Here is a 26,522-nt window from a genome sequence, read left to right on the forward strand (position 1 = left end):
GTCTTCTTAGGAGCGTTTAACTTAGAGTTCCTCAGTGTACCTTCCTATCCTGTTGTGTTGTGTGTGTTATTTCTGCTGGCAATGTCTAAAGAACAAAAAGAGCATAAACCCTCTGGGTTTAAGAAATGCTCAAAGTGTGCTTACAAAATGTCCATCACAGATGGGCATGCCATCTGCGTTCATTGCCTTGGCGCTAAACATTTACAAGAGTCCTGCAGTGTCTGCCATTCTTTTAGTTCTAGGGTACTGCAGGAACGAAAAAATAAACTAATCTTGAAGGGCCTGGTCAAACCCTCTTTTGAAGAGGATTTAGAATCTACTTCCACTACTGGCAAATCCAAATCCTATAAGTCTAAGAAACGATCTCTGGCTCCGTCTAGTTCCTCGGAGCCACCGGAGAAGATTTTGAAAGTGGTTACTACTTCCTCGGCTCCATTGTCTTCGGAGCCGCAGGAGAAGAGTTCTGTGTTGGATCCAGCTTCCTGGGCTCCATTGGCTTCGGGGCCGCAGGAAGTCTCGGTAGTGCTGGAGTCGACCTCGGCTCTGATCATTTTGGAACCGATTCGGATCCGGTCACCCAGTGTTACTCATGAATCTATAGGCAGGAGATCCTCATCTCCTTCAGTTGCCTCCAAATCCTCTTGGTTGTCTGATTTGGACATAGATAGGGTGGTTCAGAGGCTCCTCCAGTCGCCGGTGTTAGCTAAATTATTTTCGGCTCCGACCCAGTCGGCTCCGGAGCCCATTCCTCTACCGGTACCGATGATTCCTCGTCTGAGCATTGTGTCATCGGAGCCGGAGTGTTCAGCACCGAGTGATGTCATTACGCCGGCTCCGATACCCCTGATGGGTCCATCAGAGCCGTTGTCGGCTCCAACCATTTCGATTCTTTCATCTGGTTTTGGCACTCGGGTTTCCTCGGTCGGGCCCGAGGAGGAGACATCAGGACTTCTGTCTGCTCCGAGTCTCCCTCTCGGCGCTTCGGCTCGGGGGAGCCCGACTCCGGTCATAGCCTCGGAGGTAGGTCAGTCCTTTGATTCGGGGGGACCTGCATTTGAGGCCATGAGGACAGCACTGGCCAGATCGTCAGGGACATCACTTGGATCGACCACTCCGTCCCCATACACCCCGGTTAGAGCCTCTGACGTCCCCCTATCAGTGGACAGCGGAGCTCGAAGGCCTTAGGACACCCCCATGAGCGGTCCCCAACTTTCTGCGGGCCCCTCAAGAGTCTGTGCCTGAGGAGCCTCCCAGGAAGAAGTTGTGCAAGAGGAAGCACATAGACTCCCAAGACGAGTCCATCACCTCGGATACCGACCTCGACGATGCAGAGGGGTCCCCTAAGTCGTCCTCCGATGACATCTCCTTCTCCGATATCCTGGAGATTTTGAGGCAGAGAGGTGACTGGTCTTCCAAGCCCCCTTCTGAGGAGGACTCTGTATTCCTCAAGGCCTTTGGAGCTCAAGCTACCGCCTCCTGGGTGTCTCCACCCTTTGACAAATTATTAGACTTTATCTGTTGAAGGGTGTGGGAACATCCTCACTCTGTGGAACCTGTGCCCAGCCGCCCTAACAAGTTCTTGTCTGCTCCCCCCGGGAAAGAATTTTTGACAAAAGGGGTCCCTGTAGATGCCATGGTGGTTTCATCAGCCACTCAGCAGGAAGTTGCCGAGGCTTCTTCCTCAGTCCATCCTCCTAACAAGGAGTCCAGGAGTATGGATCGCTATGGGAAGCGCATCCTTTCTTCAGCGACCTTTACGCTACGGTCCCTGAATTATCTTTGTCACTTTACTCGGGTCCAGCGGGATCTCCTTAAAGGGTTGCGAGATACCTTGACGGGTAACATGCCTGAGGCGCTAGCACAGACTGTTAACGCCCAGTTGTCTACCCTTGGTTCCATAGCTAACTCATCCATGAGGCTCGTATCCTATGCAGCCGAAGGGGTGAGCAGGGCAGCTAGCTCAGGCCTTGCTCTGAGGAGACAAGCCTGGATGCGCCTATGTCACTTCGCGGAGGCCTTCAAGTCTTCCTTCACAGACGCCCCCTGTGATGGGTCCTCTCTTTTTGGACCAAAAGTGAAAGAGACTCTCACTAGATGTGAACAGGAGGGTAAGAATTTATCTGCCATAGGGGCCCGTTTTTCTCTTCCCTCTAGGCCTTATCCCAGGGCTCAGAGAGGAGGGAAGATGTGGTTCAAAAAATCACAAAAATCTTTCCCAGTCACTCAAGGTGAGTCCCCCTCCAGAGGCAGAGGTGGGGGAAATTATTCTGGAAGATGCCGTCCTAGGGGCAGAGGAGGCCCCCGCAATCTGGGAGACCGCGACTCCTTTTGCGGATCTTCCGATCAGCATCCCTGAAGGGTTGCCCGGCTATGCTGCCCCGGAGCCAGTCGGGGGTCATTTTTCGAAGCATCTTCAAGCCTGGGAGAGCATAACTCAGGATCTATGGGTGCTTCGAATAATAACCGGAGGTTATACCATCCCCTTTATTTCACTTCCTCCCTCAATCAAAAGAATCCCGGACCTTCCACCCAGTCAAAGGGATCAAGTAGCGTTAAAAATATCAAAGCTACTAAGAAAAGGAGTCATCCAACCGGTCCCCCCAGACCAGATCGGATCAGGAACTTACTCAAGACTATTTTTGGTGCCAAAGAAAACAGGGGACCTGAGGCCCATCTTGGATCTCAGCCGATTAAATCACTACGTCCTGAAATACAAATTCCGAATGGTCACTCTTCAATCCATCTTCCCATTGTTGGAAGAGGGAGTATGGATGTGCTCCATCGACCTCAAGGATGCCTATTATCACATCAAGATAAACAAGACATCTAGGATCCATTTACGCTTCCGGCTGGGAGCCAGTCACTTCCAGTTTCGAGCCCTGCCGTTTGGTCTCACCACAGCCCCCAGGGTGTTCAAATGCTTGGCAGTGGTGACATCTCACCTGAGACGTCTAGGATTCCAGGTGTTTCCTTACCTGGATGATTGGCTTCTTACAGCACCCACCAGGCATCTCCTCATCCAAGCCAGGGAGGCTACCTTAAATCTCTGTCAAAAGTTGGGGATCACAGTAAACTGGGAAAAATCTGTCTTGCAGCCCTCACAGCGCGTTATCTTTATAGCCGCAGAATTAAATTTGGTTCTAATGAGGGCCTTTCTACCTCAGGAAAGAATAACGGTGTTGCAATCTCAGGTCCAGGCTCTCTCGCCCCACAAGAAGGTCCCAGCCAGGTTAGTTCTTCAATTATTAGATTCCATGGCGGCGACCATCATGCTAATACCCTTAGCCAGGCTTCACATGCGAGTCCTTCAGTGGCTCCTTTCAGCCCAATGGTCCTGTCAAAAATTACCCCTCTCTCACCCGATTCATCTCACAGAACATTGCAAGCAGGATCTCCATTGGTGGCTATGTCATTCCAACCTGAACAAGGGCATGAATCTATTTCCCCTTTCTCCGGCTGCCACAGTGACCACGGACGCCTCCCAGATAGGGTGGGGGGGGCATTATCTGGGCAGAACGGTCCAAGGCACTTGGCAAGATTATGAGGTACACCTACACATCCATGTCCTAGAGATGAGAGCAGTGCTGTCAGCGTTGCAAGCACTTCATAGCTTTCTTCCAAGGGGAACGATTGCTGTTCACTCGGACAGCATGTCAGTTGTTTGGTACCTGAACAAACAAGGGGGAACCAAGTCATATCCACTCTGCAGAGAGGCCATGAGAAGTTGGGATTGGGCAGTGTCTTCACAACGGTTCCAAGTGGCAACGCACATTCTGGGAAAATCCAACGTGATAGCAGACAGGCTAAGCAGAGCTATTCTGCTGCCTTACGAGTGGTCCCTGAACAGCCGAGTTGCAACTCGAATCTTCAGCAGGTGGGGTCAGCCTTGCTGCGATCTCTTTGCCAGTCCCCTCAACACCAAATGCAGCAACTACTTCACTCTGATCCCCCCACAGAGGGAATCACCCAGGGACGCTCTAGTCCACGATTGGCCTCCCAGTCTGCTCTATGCCTTTCCTCCGTCTCCTCTGTTACCAAGAGTGATTCAGAAAGCCATTCGTTTGGGAAGCAAGATGATTCTTATTGCTCCACACTGGCCTCACCAAGTTTGGTTCCCCTTCCTTCAGCGGTATGTACTGGATGGTCCTTGGATTCTGGATCCATTACCAGACCTTTTGACTCGTATGTCAGGACAGTTACACCCCTCCATACAATCCCTCAGGTTGACAGCCTGGCTGCTCCACTTCCATCAATAATTAGACTAAATTCCTTATCACCTGAGGTGGTCCATATCCTTTCTTCATCACATAAGTCTTTCTCCAGAAAAATTTACTATAGCAAGTGGAAGAGGTTCTCCATCTGGGTTCAGTCACAAGGCCTAGATCCATTCACAGCCCGATATCAGCGGTCCTAGACTTTTTAGCTTTGCTTTTCCGACAAGGCTCTGCTCCTTCCACCATTAAGGTACAGCTGGCGGCCATTTCTAACTTCCACGTATTCCATGAGCCTGCTCTTACGAGTCATAGACTTTGCAAAGCATTCCTAAAAGGGGCCTGGTTATTACATCCTCCTGTGTCAACACCCGTTATGCCATGGGATTTAAATCTAGTATTGCAAGCCATTACTTCTCCCCCCTTTGAGCCAGCTGCCACTTGCGAATTAAAATTTTTATCCTGGAAAACAGCCTTTTTGGTAGCCATTACGTCGGCTAAAAGAGTATCTGAACTCCAAGCTTTGTCCATTAGGCCCCCGTATTTAATATTCCATAAGGACAGGGTTTCATTGAGACTTAACCCATCCTTTCTCCACTAGGTGTCATCCACCCTTAATCTCCACCAATCCATTGAGTTACCTGTGTTTTTTCCCAACTTCTCCGACAAGGCGGAGTACAAATTTCATCAATTAGATGTCCATAGACAACTAAGATTTTATTTACACAGGACTAAACAGTCAAGGAAATCAGATCAATTATTTGTCTCCTTTTCGGAGAATAGGACGGGTTTCTCTGTCTCCAAGTGCACAATTTCCAGGTGGATGAAGGATTGCATTACCTTTGCTTACTCTTCAGCAGGCAGAAGTTTACCATTCTCAGTCAAGGCTCATTCAACTAGGGCGGTTTCTAATTCAGTAGCTTATCATGCCAGGCTTTCCTTAGACGTCATCTGTGCTGCGGCCACATGGGCCTCTCATCATACCTTTGTCTCTCATTACAAATTGGACGTGGCATCTAAAGGCCGGGCTTCCTTTGGTTCCACGGTTCTCAGGAGTGTTTTCCTTTGAGCCTCCCGGATTAGGGGAGCTAGGGACGCTGTCCCATCAGTAATGAATGTAGGCGAGATAGGACCACATAACATCAGTTAGTTATGTACTCACCATAACGATCGATGTATGTGGTCCATCTCACCTATATTCTTACATACCCTCCCACCTGCCCCCTGCCTATGGATTTGTAGGATAATTGTTTCGAGACCCTTCAGAATTGGTTTATTTTTCCCTTCCGGGGGACGATAATCCTCTTATTAGGGTTTATGTGTGTGTGGAGTGATTGCGACTTATGCAAACAAGATCTGGGGTTTGGGAGAGTTGCATCCTGGGATACCAGTTAGCCCAGCCAATTAGAGACTTTGTGCTTGAAAATAGTTGACCAAGTCGGAGCCGATTGTCGGCTCCGAACCCATCAGTAATGAATGTGGGCGAGATGGACCACATACATCGATAGTTATGGTGAGTACATAACTAACTGATTCTCTACAGCAACAAACACTTTCTTACAAATTATACTAAGTCCACTATAGTCCAACCTCACCTCCTGTCTACACTTCTTTGTCTCTCCTATTTTCATTAACCTCATAAAATCAACTTGGCAAAACTGAAATCATGTTATAACAAAATATCTAAGTTTTCATCTAATTCCCTTAACAGAACACACCATTGTAAGATTCTGAGACAGCTAGATTGGTTAGAGCTCCCTCAGATTTTACTCTACAGCCAATGTACATTGGCCCATCAACTACTATACCACCCTGATAACACTTGTGAACTTCAAAACCTGTTGCAACCATACTCTAGTACTAGAACCCTATGCTCTAGTGAAAAATTCTTGCCTGACAGAGCTAAAGCCAGCATCAAGGCAGGTGAATCTCTTCCTTCAAATTTTTATCCCTAAAATCTGAAATACTTTATCCCCTGACATATCTTCCACTACCTCCTTGCCTCTCTTTAATTAAGTATTGAAAAATCACTTAATAAATTATGGTTCTTTAACTGTACTTCACCTAGATAATACAAACTACACTCATTAGCCTTCCTAATTTATTGATCTCTTTGTAATGTTTTTTCCTTACTGAAAACTCCTTACATTCTCATAACTGCTTAATGTAGCATTAATCTTAACCCTTCATGAGATGTTATGTACATACTCGAATGGTAATATCACCTGTCGTTACTATTCAAAGTTATTGCCCATATGTTTCATTTGTGACTGACTGCAGTTAACTTGTCTTACTAGTTCCATTCTCTGTTTTACTAGTACTGTCTTCTTCTTCTTTCGGCTTTTTCCCGGTTAGGGGTCGCCACAGCGGATCACCTTGTCCGCACATTGAATGGCAGTGGAGTTTTACGGTGTCGAGTTGCCAGCCCAGCGCCCAACCTTCCACAGAAGGCACACTCACACGCACACCTAGGGCCAATTTAGAGTGTCCAATCCACCTGCAGCATGTCTTTGGGATGTGGGAGGAAACCGGAGCACCCGGAGGAAACCCACGCGACCACAGGGAGGACATGAAGACTCCGCACAGAAAGCACCCCAGCCGAGGATCGAACCGGAGAACCTCTTGCTGTGAGGCAGCAATGCTAACCACTGCACCACCGTGGCCGCCCTGTTTTACTAGTACTGTAATATGTTGTAAATTTCCTCTACTATACTACCAATCCCTTATGATTATGTATTTTGTATTATGGATGTTTTTATTGTTGTCACTTGTGGAGCTTTTCTCCTCAGGCCTTTGCTGAAAAAGGACATGTTTCCAGACAGAATTTCCCAGTAAACAAATATAAGATAAATAAATTAATAGTAGGATTTAAATGTACTCAGATACAGCTTATGATATGAAGTTCTTATTGTGGCTGACATTCTTTTAAACTTTTCTTCTCTTTGCATATTTACTTACTGCTTTGGACTCCATCCTTTTAGAGCAATTGCTTTGAAGGTCTCTTCTCACAGCAGGTCAAATGTTTCCACCCACTAACTCTTTGTTCTGTCTTCCACACTCAGCAGTCAAAGTAGTGGTTTGAAGACTGTAAGCCTGCAAATGCTTATTGAGCTTGAAACCTGCATTTTTTTGCTGTAAGCGTATTTGTATTTGTACCAACTAAAAGAACCGTTTCTCTTTTGAAGTCAAATTTGACTTAAAAGTAGCCTTCAAAGGCTAAGGACTGTCACAAGGCATTTTAGAACAGTTTGCAGAACTAATTGTAAATAGAACTACCAACACTGAGCTGGAAGATGTAGCAAATCTACTGGCTGACAAACAGAGCTCTAGTTTTACCCGTCATCTCACACACACACACACCTACAGCATCCCCTCAGGAAGTACCATGGAACATAACTCTCCCAACTATCACTATGGAACAGGCCCTCAATGCAACCAAAAACACTCTATCAATGGTCCTGTATAATATCCCAGAAGGCCTCCTAAATAACAAGAAACATGACCCTTGTGGACCACTAACACCACTATTTAGCTATAGCCTCTGGATTCATAGATTCATAGACTTTTACTAGGCTAATGGCCCAGTGTGTATGCAGGAGGGGGAGGGGGGCTTTCTAAACCTAGCAAAAATAAAACTCCAGCCAAGAAACATTAGAACTCGATTTAATAAAATGCAAATTACACAAATGAGCAAAGCGTTTGGGCTTAGCCCTTCCTCAGTGCAACAATAACATTAACAATACTGTTCCAGTTATATAATCATACAAAATCACATGACAGCAACCTTCTCACATGATAATCATATCATGTGATATCTCAGCCATAATATATTTACAGACACACATTAAAACATCTATCACTCATTATTTAGACTGCACCAGCATTAATTCCTGGATATTTATCTGCAGCAAGCCTAATTATCCATTCATATTCCCTTGTTTCATATTACTTATATTATTCCTTCTAGGTCTTTTAGTTATTATATCAATAACCCTAAACCTAAAGTCATGACTTGTATCAAAATCTAACATATGTTTCACTTATGCATTTGTACGAATCTGCTTACTCATATCTGAACGATGCTCTACAATTCGATCTTTTAGCCTCCTAGTAGATTTACCTATGTAGAAGGCATCACACTTAACGCAGGTAGCAAGGTACACTATGTTCTCAGTAATACAAGTTGCAAAAGTATTAAAAATATAATTCTGTGAAGTTATGGGTTAAACAAATGTACAATCAATGTGCCCTTTCTTTTATTACATACACTATTCAGAGATTTAATTTCTTTATAACATAACTTTTTTTCCAACTCCTACTATACCTATATGCAAATTTCGATTCATTGTCAATAATTTTTTCAATAGCTGTCATCGCTTTCAAAATATGCCAGTTTTTTGCTATTATTTCTTTCACCCCCAGTGTTTTTTTACTATACATTGTTACATATCTTAATTTATCTTTTATTGCATGATTGGTCACAGCGACCCAAATTAGATTCATTCTTCCCAAAATATGGCTTAACTATATCTGATCTATGTGCTCTTACCTCTTGCATAGTTCTTTCTAGCAAGCTCTGATCATATCCCCTCTGTTTAAATTCTTCAGCCATTTCATTAATTTGACAAGTGCATCCTTCATCATCAGTGTTTAATCTACTTACTGTTAACATTTGACTCTTCACCACTCCATTAAATATTTGGGGTGCATGTATGCTGTTCTTATGTACATAAAGATTAGCTTGAACACTCTTTTTATATATAGTAGTAGGTAAAGCTTCTTCAGTTCTTGTGATGCCCCTGCATTGGCCAAGTAATCATGGAGCCTCAGTCCTCATCACTAGCACCAGTGAAGGACTACACAATGGGAGGATGACAAGTACACACACAGTAAAGTACACTTTCCCTTAAGAGCACACAGACATCATAGTCAGTCTGGGGCTGGTTTCTCCCTCTTTCTCCAGATCCCCAATTAGGCTCCCCACTGGCACAGCTATATGGTCGAGATCTCAGCTGAGTGGCCAAACCAAAACCTCCAGCACCCTCTGTGTCCAACCAGTGCTTTGTGTCCCTGCCCAAGCAGCTGACGCACACATACACATTTTGAGAATTGATTTATATACAGACACACACCTGGGAAAGGCTGGCACATGTTTACTAGCTATGCCCCCTTCTGCCCAGACTATAAGGTAGCACCAGCTGCCACCAGCCACTACTTATCAACTACTTTTAAGGCCTTTACCAAAGGGTGCCCAGTCTTACTGTGTAATGCTACTATTAATCCAAATGGTAGTCTGACCAAGAGCAAGGCTATTTAGGGGTGGCCTGTACAGTGTCACCAAATACACATGCAAGTACTCTAAGAGCTTAAATATCTCTAAACAAACCAACCACAATTAAAAGGTTTAAATATATTTAATTATAAATAATAAAAGAAAAATACAATACTCAAACAACACAGTAAGTATAGAGTTCAGAATCACAGGAAATATTTTAAAACAACATTGCAGGACAGTCTCAAGTAAATACAGAAAACATCTAAACTAATCTTTACTATATTCCTATCTCTATCTAAACAATACTATGTCTAAATCTTACTTACAGAGCAAGTCAAATGCAGATGATGAATGTTTCTAGGTCCAGGACAAGATACAAAATGCACAGACTTTCTCTGTGTCAAAAATACACATCTGTCAGAAGTGTGCAGCTGCTAGGAAGTCATAAAGCAATAAAACACTTTTACATTTGAAACCTAGAAATTATTTCTCTAGCTCTAGACATTGTGCCTGCTTGCTGCACTGAAACTGAGATAACACAATCGTAAAACAATTTACACTTATTTTCTTGAAGCTTTGCAAGTTAACTCTGTATGTTCCATCTTTTACTGTTAAAACATGCATTTGCACAGGTATATAGTTTATATACATTTCTGTTCTTTTCCACTAGGGTACACTCTGGACACATTCTTGAAGCTCATTACATAGCATACAGTTCAACACACACTTCTGCACCAGTGTTTTGATCTACACGTAACATATAGTTCTCTTACATTTGTAAGACAAGCATATGAATCATATTAATATCCACAAATGGCACTCTACTATCCACAAAATTCCAGATAGCTGGGATGGCAGTGTCACATTTCTCTCCTCCCTGGAAAACTCTTGAGTTTTTCAAGTGACCCTTGAGAAACGTTGCTTGAGAGGGTTGAGCCTATCTGGAAATACCTTACCCCATTCCCTGTCTTGAGAGACTGTTTGCATTGACATTGCTAACCCCATTGCTGTGCTGCACTGTCTTATATGCTTGCAAACATAGGCTCCACCTTAGTAACTTGGCATTTTGCTGTCTGGCTCGATGTAGCCATTTTAAGGGATTGTGGTCTGTAACTACAGTGAATTTCCTTCCATACAGATAAGGCTGAAGTTTCTGCAGTGCCCACACTATGACTAGGCATTCCTTTTCTACAGCTGCATAATATTCCTCCCTGGGTTGGAGCCTATGACGGAGATAAACCACTGGGTGCTCTTCTCCCTCTGAGGAAACCTGGCTAAGTACAGCCCCCCACCCCATGGTTTGAAGCATCCACCTGCACAACAAATTAGTTGCTGTAATTTGGATTGGCTAACACAAGGGGGGGTCCTCCCAAAGCTCTGTTAAGCTTCTGGAATGCCTACTCACATGCTGGGGTCCACACTACCTTATCTGGCCTGTTTTTCCTTGTCAGGTCTGTGAGGGAAGCAGCTATGGTACTATAACTGGGGACGAACTTTCTGTAGTACCCTGCTATCCCTAAGAATGCCCTCAACTGCTTTTTGGTAATATGGACAGGCCGGGCCCACATCTTTATCATTTTGAAGAACGAATGCAAGTTGAGTTTTACACGGTCATGTTAGATATTAACTCTTTATTTACGGTCATACCGAATGATTATGGCTTAGAAGCTATAAGAAGCTTCTTGTGCTCTGAAACTGAATTATCTGGGAGAGATGTGGGAAGTGTTTGTCAGCTATTAGAAACCATCCTAACAAATAATGTATTTATGTTTTAGAGACCAATTATATCTACAAAAGTCAGGTGTTGCATTGGGGACCTCTATAGCAAATTGCTATGCAAATTTGGTACTTAATATGTGGGAAAAAGAATTTGTATATAACTCTACTAATCCCTATCATGACACAATTTCTTTTTATGTTTGTTTTGTTGATGATGTGTTTCTTAATTGGCAAGGTTGTGAAGCTCAATTAAGACAGTTTGTTGAATATCGTAACTGTTCGACTGTTTTTTTAAAGTTTAAGATGAATTGTTCTAAAGAATTGGTAGAATTTCTCGACGTAAGACTTGATAGAAATGAAGAAGGTTCATCTACTACTATATATATATATATATATATATATATATATATATATATCTAAAAAGAGTGTTTTTGCTAATCGTTATGTACATAAGAAAGCTTGCATGCTTCGCATATGTTTAATGGAGTGGCGAAGAGTCAAATGTTAAGAGTAAGTAGATTAAACACTGATGAAGGATGCACTCATCAAATGAATGAAATGGCTGAAGAATTTAAACAGAGGGGTTATGATCAGAGCTTGCTAGAAAGAACTATGCAAGAGGTAATAGCACATAGATCAGATATAGCTAAGCCATATTTTTGGAAGAATTTATCTAATTTGGGTGGCCGTGACTAATCATGTAAGAAACAAGATAAATTAAGATATGTAACAATGTATAGTAAAAGAACACCGGGCGTGAAAGAAATCGCGAAAAACTGACATGTTTTGAAAGCGATGCCAGGTATTGAAAAAATTGACAATGAACCGAAATATGCATATAGGAATAGTAGGAGTTTGAAACAATGGTTATGTTATAAAGAAATGAAACATCCAAATAGTGTAAGTAATAAAAGAAAGGGCATGCACCCATGCTATAATTTTGTTTGTTGCCCATGTATTATAACTGATAGTACATTTGTTCACTCCATAGCTTCACAGAAATATATTTTTAATACTTTTGCAACTTGTAATACCAAGAACATAGTATACCTTGCTTACCTGCATTAAGTGTGATGCCTTCTATGTAGGTAAATTTACTAGAAGGCTGAAAGATCGAATTGTAGAGCATCGTTCAGATATGCGTAGGCAGGTTCGTACAAAATACGTTAGCGAAACATATATTACATTTTGATACAAGTTATGATTTTAGGTTTAGGGTTATGTAATAACTAAAAATCTTAAAGGGAGCAATATAAGTAGTATTGTTGAAACAAGGGAATATGAATGGATAATTAGGCTTGCTGCAGATAAATATCCAGGAATTAATGTTGCTATTAATTTAAAAGCAGTTTTACTAAAAAAGCAGATGCAGTCTAAATAATGAGGAATAGATGTTTTAATGTGCGAGTGTAAACATTTTATGGCTGAGGTATCACATGATATGATTATCATGTGAGAAGCTTGTTGTCATGTGATTTTATATGGTTATATAAGTGGAATAGTATTGTTAATTTTATTATTGCACTGAGGAAGAGCTAAACCCGAAAACTTTGCTCATTTGTGTAATTTGTGTTTTATTAAATCGAGTTCTAACATTTCTTGGCTGGAGTTTTATCTTCGTTTGGATTTCTGATTGCCTCAAGACCAGGTTTGCCACTACTTTATCCTTTTTCTGCTCATTTTGTTGCTTTCTAAGCCTAGCCAAGTTTTCCCAATAGAACAATGATGTCCTGTATCCAATGAGGACATTTAGGGCCCGACATTTATAAGCTACCTCTGTCCATAAAGAGCATAGGTGCCAGGCCCTGTGTAAATTTCCTACTCCCCTATCCACTGGTCTAGGTTTTGCTTAAACTGGGTAATATAGGAACTCGGCTCCATATGAATGGGAAGCCTGTTCCATAGGAGGGGTAATCTCTGGGAAATGTATCTGTCTTTCCAGCATGTTCTGTTTAAGTCACAGGCAAAATTCAGGCCCCTAGACCTTGTATTTCTGGTACTCTTTGACTTAACGAATATTTAGTAGATTCATAAGTGTGGGGTTTGTGGATGCCTTGTAAGCGAGGCCTAGATCACCCCTCAGTGATCTATAGAAGACTGACTAGAGGGAAAGGGCTTTAAGGTGCTCTGCATAAAGCAGGTGTGTTACGCCTTGTATTCTTTTTGTAAGTAACTGCTGAGGTCGCTCTAGTTGCTTCATATGCCTGATCAGGTACATACCAAAGAGAGCATTGTACTCTGTGATTGGTGTAGGTAAGCGCAGAGTACAGTGGGATAATGACCTCTTTGGACCTAAATGACATGCCCATGCATATAAGTCATGCAACATAAAAAGATTTCCTCACCACTGTGGCCACATGGTGGTGGAAGGTGAGGTACTATCTACATGTGTACCCAGATCCCCGACCACTGGGTCAACTCTTAGGGATGTATTATCAACAGATTGGCTTCTTGCCACAAGAGTGGAGAATTGCAGTCATCATCCTTCTACACCAGGGTAGACTGTCTATGGGACTATAATAACTACAGACCTGTAAATCTTAGTAGTTTCTTGCAAAGCCATGGAAAGGAAAATTATTATGGAATGACATAAACCTTCAGACAATGGATCAAACCTATTTTGGTTTCACCAAGGGCAAGTCATGCTTATGTAACCTAGTGGATTTCGACAAGGTGACCAGAGCAATGGATGAAGCAGAATAGTGCATACTACCTACCTTGACCTGGGCAAGGCATTTGACACAATACTCCACTCTGGCATTGTAGTCAGACTCTCAAAATTGTGTGTAAACCCCTTTTGTCATACTCTGGATAGCCAGCTGGTTCATAGATAGGACCCATGAAGTTGGTATAGTCCACTTCCACAAAGAGACCAGTCACTGAAGAAATCCTTAAGACTTCTGTGCTGGGTCTGTTCACTTTTTGACATTTACTTCTATGAAGTCAAGAGCAATGTCAGTGAACTTTGATTGACCAAGTCTGCAGCCAGTTACAAATTAGGTGCAGTCATAAAATCCTCCTAAGACTCAAATACCCTCCAAGAAGGACTGACAAAGAAGAAAAAAAGGCTGACATTGACAAATAACTGGTGCCAGAGCCACAGTCAAAAAACTCAATGCCACGAAATGCATAATAGTATCCATTTGGAAGTCTGATACCCCTGGAAACTGCCACATTGTGAACACTCTCTTAAGAGTAGACCTAGTAGTCAGGGATTTGGGTATGTAAGTAACCTGCCCTTTGACCATCACTTGTCCATGGTAGTAAGAAAATCTATGTTGTGCAACTTATAAGCAAGAGTATGGAATCTAGGTCAAAGGAGGTCATTGTACATGGACTTCATCAGACCAGTTATTGAGTACAACGCCCCTTTCGGTATGTACCTGACCAGACACATCCTACTTCTGGAAGGTCCACAGAGGTTCCTCACAAAAAGAGTATAGGGTGTAAACAACATGTCCTATGTGTGTTGCTTCAGCGCCTACCCTTGTACTCAGTCTCCTACATACTGTTGAAGGACGATATATGTGTGGCCTACAAGGCATCCTTGGATCCCACTCTGATGGATGTTCTCCATATCTGCAAAACAAATAGCATTAGAATTACGTGATCTAGGGACCCAGACCTTACCTGTGATATAAGTAGGTCATGTTAGAGGGACAGGAATGTATCTCAGAGACTACCTTTTCTCTGGAGCAGGCTTTCCCATCCATGTGAAGCAGAGTTCTTCTCTAACCCAGAGTGAAACTTGGATTAGTGGTTGAGGAATCAGAAATCTCCCCCTGATCTGGCACCCATGCCTCTGTTGGACAGAGGCAGCATGTAAATGCTTCAACACCAAGCCAAAGTCTACATATTCACCTTAAAATAACCTTAGGGTACCAAAACTTGACAAATACATATGTGATGCATATCTGAGCTTAAAAAGGCCCCTGTGGACATTAGCCTAGTATACACTTATTCATGTATGAATATATTTTTGTAATTGCTGGGATAACTGTTTCCAGATGTTGATTAGTTGATTTTAAAATTCTTTAAAGGCTTGTCACCAGTGAGGGGGTATTGCAATTCTGTAAGACCTGTTCTGCTGAGAAACTATAAGCATATTTTCAACTGTTTTCTGCACTTTCTGATTAACTAAAACAATAGTTGTTGCATATGCGTTTGTTTAAACCGTGCAACTGTATTTTACTGCATTTTTTAGATTGTCTGCTAACTGAATTCCTGTTAGAATTGTAATTACTGTTTATCTGCTTGTTTTGTTCATTTTACTTATTTGCTGCACTTGAAAAACACTAGCATAGACTAGGTTCAGTATTTTGATGAATCTAGTACTGTTTGTGAACTTTGGAGCTTGTTAAACAGTTTAATGTTTTGTCTGGAGAGGCCACCCTGTGTCCTCATGGGAGGAAGGTACAGTTTGGACTGATTTAGCTAGAGTTACATTTGTAGGGCTCTGTTCAGGGTGTTTTGATTGGATAAGTTGAACTTTGGCTGTTTCCTATTTTTCCTGCTTTAATAAGCCTCTGTTTGAACCGGTTTGTGCTTGTTTGAGCCTGTTTGCACATTGCACAGCATCACGCATTGCTGTGCGGAGAGATTGCCGGTTACAGAACCTGCTCTCTAGTCTTGCAAATATTACCTAAACCAGAGCTGTTCGTGCCTAAACCTACTAATACCTGCCCCTGCTATATTCCCTCTTCAACTGCTGTAGCCAATAAAGGTGTTTGGGGGTGGGATTATTCCTAAGACCATGAGCTGTCAATTTCCCTTCTATTCTCCTGCCAGCTTGGTTGACATGGGTCTACTGAGGCAAAGTAGCAAGTGCCTCAAGTACACTGACAATCCCCTACTTTTAAATCATTCCTGTACCATTTGTGAGAGATGCACCTACACTATGAATCTGGAATCACAGCTGTCTTGCGCAGTCGATAGCAATACAGAGGAGGTTGTCAGCCCAACTACCTCATACTCCTACTCACGACACACAGCATACACATAGACCAGCATATGCGGAGATACTCTCAGAAAATCTGCCTAAACACCAGAGACCTCCAAAACACATACATACTAAACCAACCCTAACACCCAAAACACACAATACACATAATGACACAAACACAAGTGTCTCACCATCAAAGCCCATAAGGCAAAGTACACCCACTCCAAATATCTTGGTCATAGGAGAGCCTGTCGTGAGACAGACAGATGTCCTCCTCACCAGGCTGAACAAGGAGAAAGTTACAGTCAGCTGTCTGTCTGGTGTCAGGATTCATCAGATCACGCAGGCACTCAAGTCTCTCAACAACGTGTACCGTTATGATTCGGTCCTACTACATGTTGGTGTGAACGACCTGAGTCGTACCTCCATGGACTAAATGAGGAGAGACTTTATTGAGCTCTCTGATTATGTGTCACAGGCAGGTATGTCCTTAGCCTTGAGCAGCATATTATCCTTGCCTAGGATGATGCCACAATGTAAACAGAAAATCATTGACTTCAATAATTGGTTTAGTTTCTGGTGTCATTTTAAGGGGATCTAGTTTCTGTCAGCCTGGGATGACATGATTGATGGGTCTCGATGCTTTGCCAGAGATAGTCTTCATCTGTCATCCTTGGTATTTCAGCTACTGGCAAAGGTTCTTGCTACCCCTATAGTGCCTTTCTAGGCAATGTCACAAGGACAAAATAGCATGAAACTGCACTCACTGGAAGCAATCCTCACCTTGGAAGACGCTGACATATGTGCAGTCGTGGAGACCTGGTTCAAGGCAGTGGAGACCACCCCAGCCATACGTCTTACCACACGTTCAGACCATGAATGGAAGGTGTGAAAACTAAAGGAGGTGGTGTATTAATATTCATTAAAGATAAATATACCCCCAGATTGGTTAAACAGTATGATTCCCTGGATACACTTTAAGATACATCCGAACACCATTGTTCTGGGTGATTTTAATTACCCATCGATTGACTGGGTAAATGAATTGTGCTCTAACTCACTTCCCAAAGGTTCCTCAAGTTCATTAATTCCTATACCCTGGACCAGCTGGTGGACACCCCCAACATCTTGGATCTGGTGCTTACCAATAATGGGGACCGCCGTAGCAACCCCACTGTAAAGTCTTCCATTGTTAGATCTCACCACAAATCAGTCTCATTCTAAGTAACTAACACATTGGACCCCCCCCCCCCCACCAATCAGCAACTAAACTAAAAAAACTTCTGCAAAGCAGATTATATCCTTCTAAGGGATGGTATAAATAGCTTCATTGCACATGCCCCCTCAGATGTAACTGAGAACTATGATAAGTCCTACAACAATACTTTTTGGAAACACCTGTATAACTGCATTGATGCGGCCGTACCTGATAGGACCAAAACAAGCTCTTTAAGGAAGAGCAAACCTACCTGGTGGATAACTGCCTTTAACAGGCTTTACAATAAGAGGAAAACATCGTTGCCCAAAAGTAAGAGGGAGTGTGCCCTAAACTGGAAACACTCCCTCCTCAGCTTAAGTAAGCAAATAAGACTTCTTGTGAAGTCCTCCACAGCAAACTATAAATCCAAGTTAGCATCCTCAACTAAGAACAACCATAAAGCATTTTTTAGTTACATCCGTAGCCTAAACAATAAGACAGAGATTTGTGCCGATTTGGTAGTTAATGATACCACATACACTTAGCCTGTGGATATAGCAAACCTATTAGTCGACAGGTTCTGTGAAAACTTCACTCCTCTGTCCCCACTACACATACCCCTTGACATTCCTTATGCCTGTCCACCTCTTTGTATCTCTAGAGAGCAGGTTGTAAATTCCCTTTCTAAGGCCCAAAACACAGACCTAATAACATCTTAGGCCGTGTCTTTCATGGGCTCCAAAAAGAATTAGCAACACCATTGGTTACTCTTTTCAGTCATAGTCTAAGCACTGGCTTCATCCCAGCTGAATGGAAATCTGCCACAGTTATCCCCTTGCACAAGGGTGGTACTTCCACTGACCCTGGGAACTATAGACCTATTAGTCTGACTAGCCTAGTCTGCAAAGCCATGGAGTGAATCATCATGGACCTTATCAACAGAGATATAGGTAATCTTCAAACACTTGACCCTACTTAGTTTGTCAAAAGGAGGTCATGCCTGTTAAACCTGGTGGACTTCTTCAAGACAGTCACCAGAGCCCTGGATGAGGGGAAAACTGTGCATGCAGCCTACCTGGACTTTGGCAAGGCTTTTGACACTATTTCCCACTCAGGGATTACTGCCAAACTCCCCCAGCTAAGTATCAACCCTTATATCGTTTCGTGGGTTGCTAACTGGCTCACTGATAGAACCCATACAGTCAAAATAGGGGAATCCACCTCCAACAGCAGACCCATAACCAGTGGTGTTCCACAGGGATGAGTCCTGTGACGACTACTGTTCGGTCTATTTTTCTGAAGTACAATCAAAATCTAAAGGTTTGTGGCTGACAAAGTTTGCTGATGACTGCAAACTGGGAGCGGTCATAGACTCCCCAAATGATGCCAACATCCCACAAGAGGGTCATACACAAACAAATGATTGGTGCCAAAGTCATGGCCTTAAACTCAATACAAGAAAAATGTGTTATCATTCCTTTCAGTAAGAGTGATGTTCCTGCTAACTACTACATTAATAGAAACACCCTAAGCACACATTCATTGGTGAGAGACCTGGCCACACAGGTTGACAGCAACCTTAGCTTTGATCACCATGCCTCCACAGTAGTAAGAAGGGCATTCTGTATTGGTCATCTCATACATAAGGGCATTGCCTCCAGAAAAAAAGAAGTTAGAACCTCCCTGTACACTTCACTCATCAGGCCAGTAATTGAGTATCATGCCCCTTTTGGTGTGTACCTTTCCAGGCACCTGCAGCAATTGGAGAGTCCGCAGAAGTTTCTCACAGGGAGAATTAAAGGTATTTAGCATCTCTCCTATGTGGATCAGCTAAAATCACTGTCACTTTGCTCTATTTCATACAGACTGCTCAGAGGTGATCTCTGCCTTGTGTATAAGACAATGTCTGACTCTGCTTTTATTGGAAATGCATATATGTAAGTCCAATGGCTCACAGGTTACTCTCTATAAAGACCTTAACCTGGTATGTGACATTAATAGAACCTGCTGGAGTGACAGGTTTGTCTCACATAGGTTACTGCACCTGTGGAACAGACTCCCAATTCATGTCAAGCAGAGCACTTCTTTGGCCCTCTTCAAGCACACTGAGGACAACTGGATGGGTAACCGTAAATTCACCCCGGGGGTTCCACCTGTATCTCTCTTGGACAGGGGCAATAGGTGCTGATTGTGGAAACAAGGGCAGAACTTGGCTAGGCTTGTAAAAGCCATTAGCCTACTAACTTCCTATGATTCTGTGCTGCTTCAGCAAAATTGTAATTTTGTCAAACCTCTTTCCGCTTAATTGTGTCAGCATAATAAGTTATTTTCTGGTAGCAGAAGAAATAAAATGTCAGGATGAAAAAAAAAAGCAGTCATTTAGACTCTATACAGAGTTTATAATCGTATCATCAGTGAGTATTGGTGCTAAGTGGGCATGGTGAAAATTCTGATGCTGTATGCTGATGCTCACAGCTGGTGAGACTACATGGTTTGCATTTGTTGTGAGACACACCCTTGCAGATCAGACATTACAGTGATTGATTGATTATTTATTTGTTTTACTGGGGTAGTGCACTGATATCAGTGGACAATTTGCAGGCACAGCCCAGGTGAATTGGATCATATACGAAATGAACAAACATACTCATATTTACAAGGATATGCTGTAAAACATGTACATACTTACAGATGTGAAAATTACAAGGATGTGCTGTAAAACATGTACATATTTACAGATGTGTAAATATGCTGCTGCATGTAGTTCAAGAAGCAGCTTACGAAATCAAGACATGGATGGAAAACTAGGAGTTTACACGAGTGTAATTTTTTTAGACCTTTGTTTTTCTCTTGTCTCTCGTCTGTCATCATCTTCTTTCGGCTGTTGCCGTTAGGGGTCACCACAGCGAATCATCTGTTTCCATTTCTTCCTGTCCTCTGCATCTTGCTGTGTCACACCAGCCACCTGCATGTCCTCTCTCACCACATCCATAAACCTTATCTTAGGCCTTCCTCTTTTCCTGTTACCTTCATCCTTAGCATCTTTTTCCCAATATACTCAGCATCCCTCCTCAGCACATGTCCAAACCAACGTAATCTTGCCTCTCTGGCTTTGTCTCCAAACCTTCCAACCTGGGCTGACTCTCTAATATACTTATTCCTAATCCTGTCTACTCTCGTCATACCCAGTGCAAATCTTAACATCTTTAACTCTGCCATGTCCAGCTGTCGTCTATGCTGCTTAAAAATGATTCTTGGGCAGGTATTGGAGTACATATTGTCCTATTATCTTCTTGTTAGCAACCTTCATGCCTTGTTGATGGGCTGTGGGAACCTGGCAGCTGCCTGTATCTCAATGATTTTAAAAGCAATATTGTTGAGTTCACAGTGAGTTCACAGGCAAGAACTCTTCAAATTAATAATTCATCAAAATAAGGAAATTTTATAGCCGGGTTTTGTGTTTGCTCAGTAAAGTAATTTGAAGTATGGAATTCCTACTGCTCCGCTTCTGTAGCTGCTTTTTTTGGTTGGTACATTTTTTACTTGCAGGTAAACTCCCTTATCTTCCCCTACAGCCCTCTAATTTAAGTAGTCTTGACTGTAAGGTCACATAGCCTCCAAGTGGAGTACACTCTTTGTCCCCATAGGAACATCTTTAAATAATCTACTGTTCTATTGTTCTGTATTGCTATGAACTACATACTCATTCAAGTTCATTTTAGTCAGCTCCACTTTGATGGCTTACCCATTGATTAATTGGCATGAAGTGCCTTAGGTAATCTTATTCATTCTTTGTCCTTGGCAGACTTCAGAATTTTATCGTGGGTGATAATCCCTTAAACTAGTTATTTAACTGAAAGACGTTAGTGGTAGTATAGTTCATTTGGTTTCCCTCAGAAGGACTCCTTCATCATTTATTATGTATCGTATTAAACTGTATTACTTGGTGTGTTCATAGTTTAAAGAGCAAGTGGAAAATGTAGTAAGAGTTGTGAAAACAAGACTAATGTGAATAATTCTAGAATATTAATGGCTGTCATTCTGGGACAAAGAGCAATGGGTGTTAATGAAGAATCCTACTTCAAAGGCGGCCCTGACTGTGGTATGTAGATGTCTGTGTACCTCCTACACTTAATGTATTCAGAATATCCTTATTTATATGCAACAGGTGGAGGTATGCAGTTCTTCGACCCTTTCCCTAATGGAGAGCTGTATGCTAAACAGCAGTGATTGAGGCTGTCTGCAAATCATCAGTCTCCAGAAGTTGCTTCCCACTCACAACTTGATAGCACTTGAAGCCACTGCTGAACTTCACCACAGCCACATCACAAGAAGTTATGGCTATCACTGCCTCTACTGTAACACTGATAGGCGAGTTAAAGACCTTAGCAGATGTCTTTGGTGGTGCTTTCCCCTCTTGGTCTGCATGACAGTGATCATTACTCCCTCTCCACTGTGGCAGCACCCTTAGGCTCTGTGCATTTAGGTGGTTTTCGGGGTCCATGCTCTTGAAATCCTCCACTTACATCCCTTCCTGTTATCAGTCTGGATATTTTATCTGCCTCTCCTTTTTTTTTGTGATTGGTGTCTCTTATTTGTTTCCCCCCGCCAATTCAGCCTGTCAGCAGTTTGTTTCCTTACTCCCTCCACCTAGGCCTGTCTGAGATGTGTTCTCTGTTTCCCCAACCTGGCTTGTCAATAATTAGAGGACCATCTTTTCACACACACACAGACACACACACACACGCACACACACCAGTGATTAAGTCCTGTGCCCTCTTTACCATCTAAGCAACAACTTCTGTTACTGTGTTTATTTGTATTCCCCACTAGCAGAGGTGGAATTCCTTGCCCTTCCACTAACCTTAGTTTCCCCAAGTGTGTCTGACTGGTTTGCCCCTATACTCCTAGAAATGCTTTCTGTTAAGTTCTGGTGCAAAACTGTTGCCCCTAATGGAACACTGTCAGTATTGTAATGGAATGCATAATGATTCTGTTTGTAAAATGCATCTGTCAGTATGATATAAAATAACCAGTTTGATGCATTACACTGTAGTGCCCTAGCCAATGCAACGATCTTGCTTCCTCTTGTCCCATATTATTCTGTGGCACCATCCCCTGGCCTGACAACCCAACATGAGTAGCGCGTGTTCATGAGTCCTGCTCCAACAGTTTGACATAAAACTAAAAATACAGTAAACTACATCACCTCTTTTTTGTATTTCATTGTTTCTGCAAATCCATTACAAAAGTGATTTGTAAAACAAGGGGAAGCTGATTTAAATTAGCAGTACATTGCTTAAATAACTTTTGGAAATCTACATGACAGCTGTATGAAATAAAGTAAATCAATTTAAAAAATAAAAATTAAACATAGGACTATCAGCAGAATTAACTCTGAGAGGGGCAGTGCATTAAAATGGCATCTGTTATTAAAAAACTTTAACATTTCTTCCTTAAATAGTACCATGATCGAATGATTGAATTTACCTCACATACAAAACTACTTGGCATGACAGTCGACGACCGTCTTAAATTTGATTTACATATCCACAACAGCATCAAGAAAACCCATCAAAAACTAAGCACCCTACACAGAGTAAGGAAATTCCTTACAGACTCTGCCAAGGTAACTCTAGCTACTACTTACCTCTTACCATCTCTCCTACATGGAGCCCCTATCATGACCAACCTACAAACCTCACTTAGTTCTAAACTTGAACAATGAAAGTTGCCAGATTCGCTTGCAGCAAACCTTACTGTACACACTACTGTTTAACACTAAAAACACATAACTGTCTCAAGCTTACTTACCACCTATCTTATTCTTACCTCAGCTTAACCAATAAACTCATCCATGCCCAATCTGCCTGCACAGCAGGTAGACCCCACCTCCAATACCATTTTCCAAGCTGTTCCTGTTTGTCAAGTAATAAACAACTGCATGTCATCAACAAATCGTAAAGGGCTGCTGAGGTCAGTCTCTATTCCAGTAGTGCAGATAGAACATGGAATACAATTCCTATATCAGTCAGGTCTATCACACACCTTCTTTTTTTCAAACAGTTACTAAAAGACTTCCTCTCTGCCTCCTGGCTTTGTCCCTGCTCCTTATGTGGGACATAGCTCTTTAACACCCTTCATCACCTTTCTTATACCTCCCTTTAAAGCACTAAATCACTTAACCTGCTTATCCCCTTCACCTTACTTTATTGTACTTCTTAAACTAAAACTATTATGCCTACTTCTAATTAGCTCAGTCAAATTACTGTTCCATCGCTACTTCTCTGTTAACTCTCATACTTGCTAATATTTAATACCTACCTGTGATGTGTTTCTTAAATCACGCCTACCTGTCTTATACACCACTCTTCTGTTTGCAAAGTCTCAGTGCATGGCTTGTAAATTTAATGTTTTTGTATATCAATACAAATTTTGTTATACTGACTATTGTGCTATGTGTTCACTGAAACTGCCTTAGAAAATTTGTTATTGTGAAATTACTGATTGCATTAAATGTGGTACTGTGGAGCTTTTTCCTAGGGCCTTCACTGAAAAAGGGCACCTGTGCCCAGTTGGACTTTCCTGGTAAACAAATATTAATAAATATGTAAATGCGTTACTGAACAACATTTTAAGGTTTGGTTTCTTTCTCTAGGCACGCCTTGATCTTGAACTGAAGAAAACACCAAAGTTGAAGAAGTTTTGGAGTCTTATAAGAAAGAGCGATGAAAAACTAAGTGAGAAAGCTAGAGAACAGTATGTATTTGACTTAAGTTACAGACAAATTATAGTTATGAATCTGTGATGTATGTCATGATAAAAATGGCTACGTACGCTTGTGTTATTTGACTTCTTTAGTGTCACTTTTAATCTGTTTGCTTATTTTTGTTATATTCTTCTTTTTGAAATAGTAGGTTTGTGACAAGTGTATACATTTTTCTCCTTGAAAACATTAAATATTGTTTCCAATAGTCTGACAGTCTACATAATTACAGAAAACTCCTTTAGTTCACCTAACATGCCTCATTTGAGGTGGTACCAAATCATTAACCTGTAAGCTTCTGGACATGTTATAAACAGCTCAGAAGTGATAACTGAAGAAAAGGTACAGGGTGGTCTCTCGATCTGCAGTAACAGAATGTGCATAATATTGCAATGTGTCTTTTTGAGGAATATATTGGTATCATTGTTTTGGGTAACTTCTTTACAATGAACTGTATTACAGAATTTGCAGGTACTAATGTTGACGATTTAGCTGTTTTTGCTTCCTTGCTGTATTTCCAAAATGTTTAGCACATTGTAATCAATTTTTTAGGAATGTGGAAATGGTATCTTATGATATTGTGATGTCAAGCTTCGAAGACACATGTACAGTTGCTTGTGGAAGCTTAATGAGAAATGTGTAATTTCAAGTAGTTATATTCTACTCTTTAAAGAGGGAGAGCAAGCACCTATGTTAAACTGAAGTTTACACTCTTTTGTCCAGTCTGAATTTATACCAACACAGCGTACTTGAGTTTTGAATAGCTTTTTGTTAGTTTGAACAGAACCAATAGCTGCAGTTGTGCTCTTTTAATCACTAACATTTTATTCAAAAAGATTCCAGAGACTATGAAATGTATTACATGTTGCCTTAATAACTCCGTACACACAGAATTTTGAGTAAATTGCATGAAACGATTACGAGAAAAACATTCTAGCAAAAAAAAAAGAAAATAATTTAAAAAATTGAGTTTAGACAAGTAATGAAAGGATTACATAGTAGAGCTTTTATTATCCTCGTCACCTCTCTCCAAGAATGTTGTTTTCTCTGAACTTGATGTTACTTTATATTTTAAGAGCATGTGTTATTTCATTGAGTCTGCAGCCTTAATAAAATATGAAGTCTTTTAAGCTGAAAGAAAATGGATGATCATCAAGGAAGATTCCACCAATTTAATTTGGTATTTCTATGAATTACGAAACGATGTATAGTATAAAAGATGTATTGCTTAGCAACTAAAAGAGGTACATCATATCATCATCATCCACAAAAGCCATTATTTAGCTTTTATGCCATAAATGGCTGGAAAGAGAATAGAATAGTTTTAGAGTATACAGGCAAAATAGAGTTTATTAATGCAAATTAAGTAAATAAGGGGATAGAAAACATTCTTGCCATGTGCCTGCATTAATGCTATTAGTATCTGACTTGTAAAATTAATAGCTAATATTGTAGTCAGGCTTTGATATAGCATCTCAGGTGTCCTAATTAAAGCTTGGGGAAGAACAACAGAGTGGAAAGGTCCAAATAGCAAATTCATATAATTTATTGAAGGCTTTAGAGGCATCCGCTGCCATGTGAAACATGCAAAGTTTGTCTTAACTTATGTTAGCAAGATAGATAGATTCTAAAGTCAAAGTGGGATCCTGAGGGTGTTAGATGTGCTAAAGTACATTTGGTCTGAAATGGTGTACTGTGTATTGCGTCATACTTTTACCTGTTTCTGCTATGGTTAAGGCCAGTTTTTATATCTAGATGTATAATATTACTTGATTTGTAATCCTTAATATTTTGAAGGTCAAGGAGAGCAATGCATCATTTACTGTTCTCTAACTGTTCTACATCAGCATTACATACTTCTGCTTACTAAACCATGTCTGAGTGTGTTCCTCAGCTCAGTGGCATAGAAGGATAAAGCTTCAACAAAGACCTAGATGACCAGAGTTTCAGTCACAGCTCAGTTGCTGGAAGATACAGACAAGGGAGGACAGGAGTAAGCTGCATGCACCAGTTATCCCATTTTGGGGGGAGAAGGTTACTGGTGACACTGGTTGGCTAATTGCTATCATGTTAGTGGTGGTTTAGTGGCATCAAAATGGCCAGCATCAGGAATGTGGACTGTAAAATTCCAAACTGGTGTCTGTAGCTCTCATTGCATGTTTATGGATGCATGCAAATGCACAAAGATGGTGGGACATGCTCCACTGTGATGCAGATGCTCAACTAAATCACCAGGGATGAGGTTAAGACTTTATTAGAAATGTTGGGATTGCGAGGATGCCATCAAAGGCACAAAGCAATTCCACTGCTGCTTGGAATATGGTCCTTCCAGTCAGCTGTCACCCTACAGGAAATTAATGGTTTCAGTGCCATTAGGGACAAGTGTGATGGTCAACAGACACAGTGGAAAA

At 41.7% G+C, this 26,522-nt stretch overlaps 1 protein-coding gene across 3 annotated transcripts in view; it reads left to right on the forward strand.

Moving 5' to 3' along the window:
• AQR (aquarius intron-binding spliceosomal factor) overlaps positions 1-26,522 on the forward strand; it is a 2,539,865-nt gene that overhangs the window by 377,090 nt on the left and 2,136,253 nt on the right. For all 3 annotated transcript variants that reach the window (XM_044073871.1, XM_044073874.1, XM_044073872.1), the window contains exon 9: positions 24,004-24,104. In XM_044073871.1, the coding sequence (XP_043929806.1) occupies positions 24,004-24,104 (101 nt within the window). The remainder of the gene's footprint in view (positions 1-24,003; positions 24,105-26,522) is intronic.

Source organism: Protopterus annectens, chromosome 6.part0 (assembly GCF_019279795.1).
Source record: "Protopterus annectens isolate FY-2018-M chromosome 6.part0, PAN1.0, whole genome shotgun sequence".
NCBI classification, from domain to species: Eukaryota; Metazoa; Chordata; order Ceratodontiformes; family Protopteridae; genus Protopterus; species Protopterus annectens.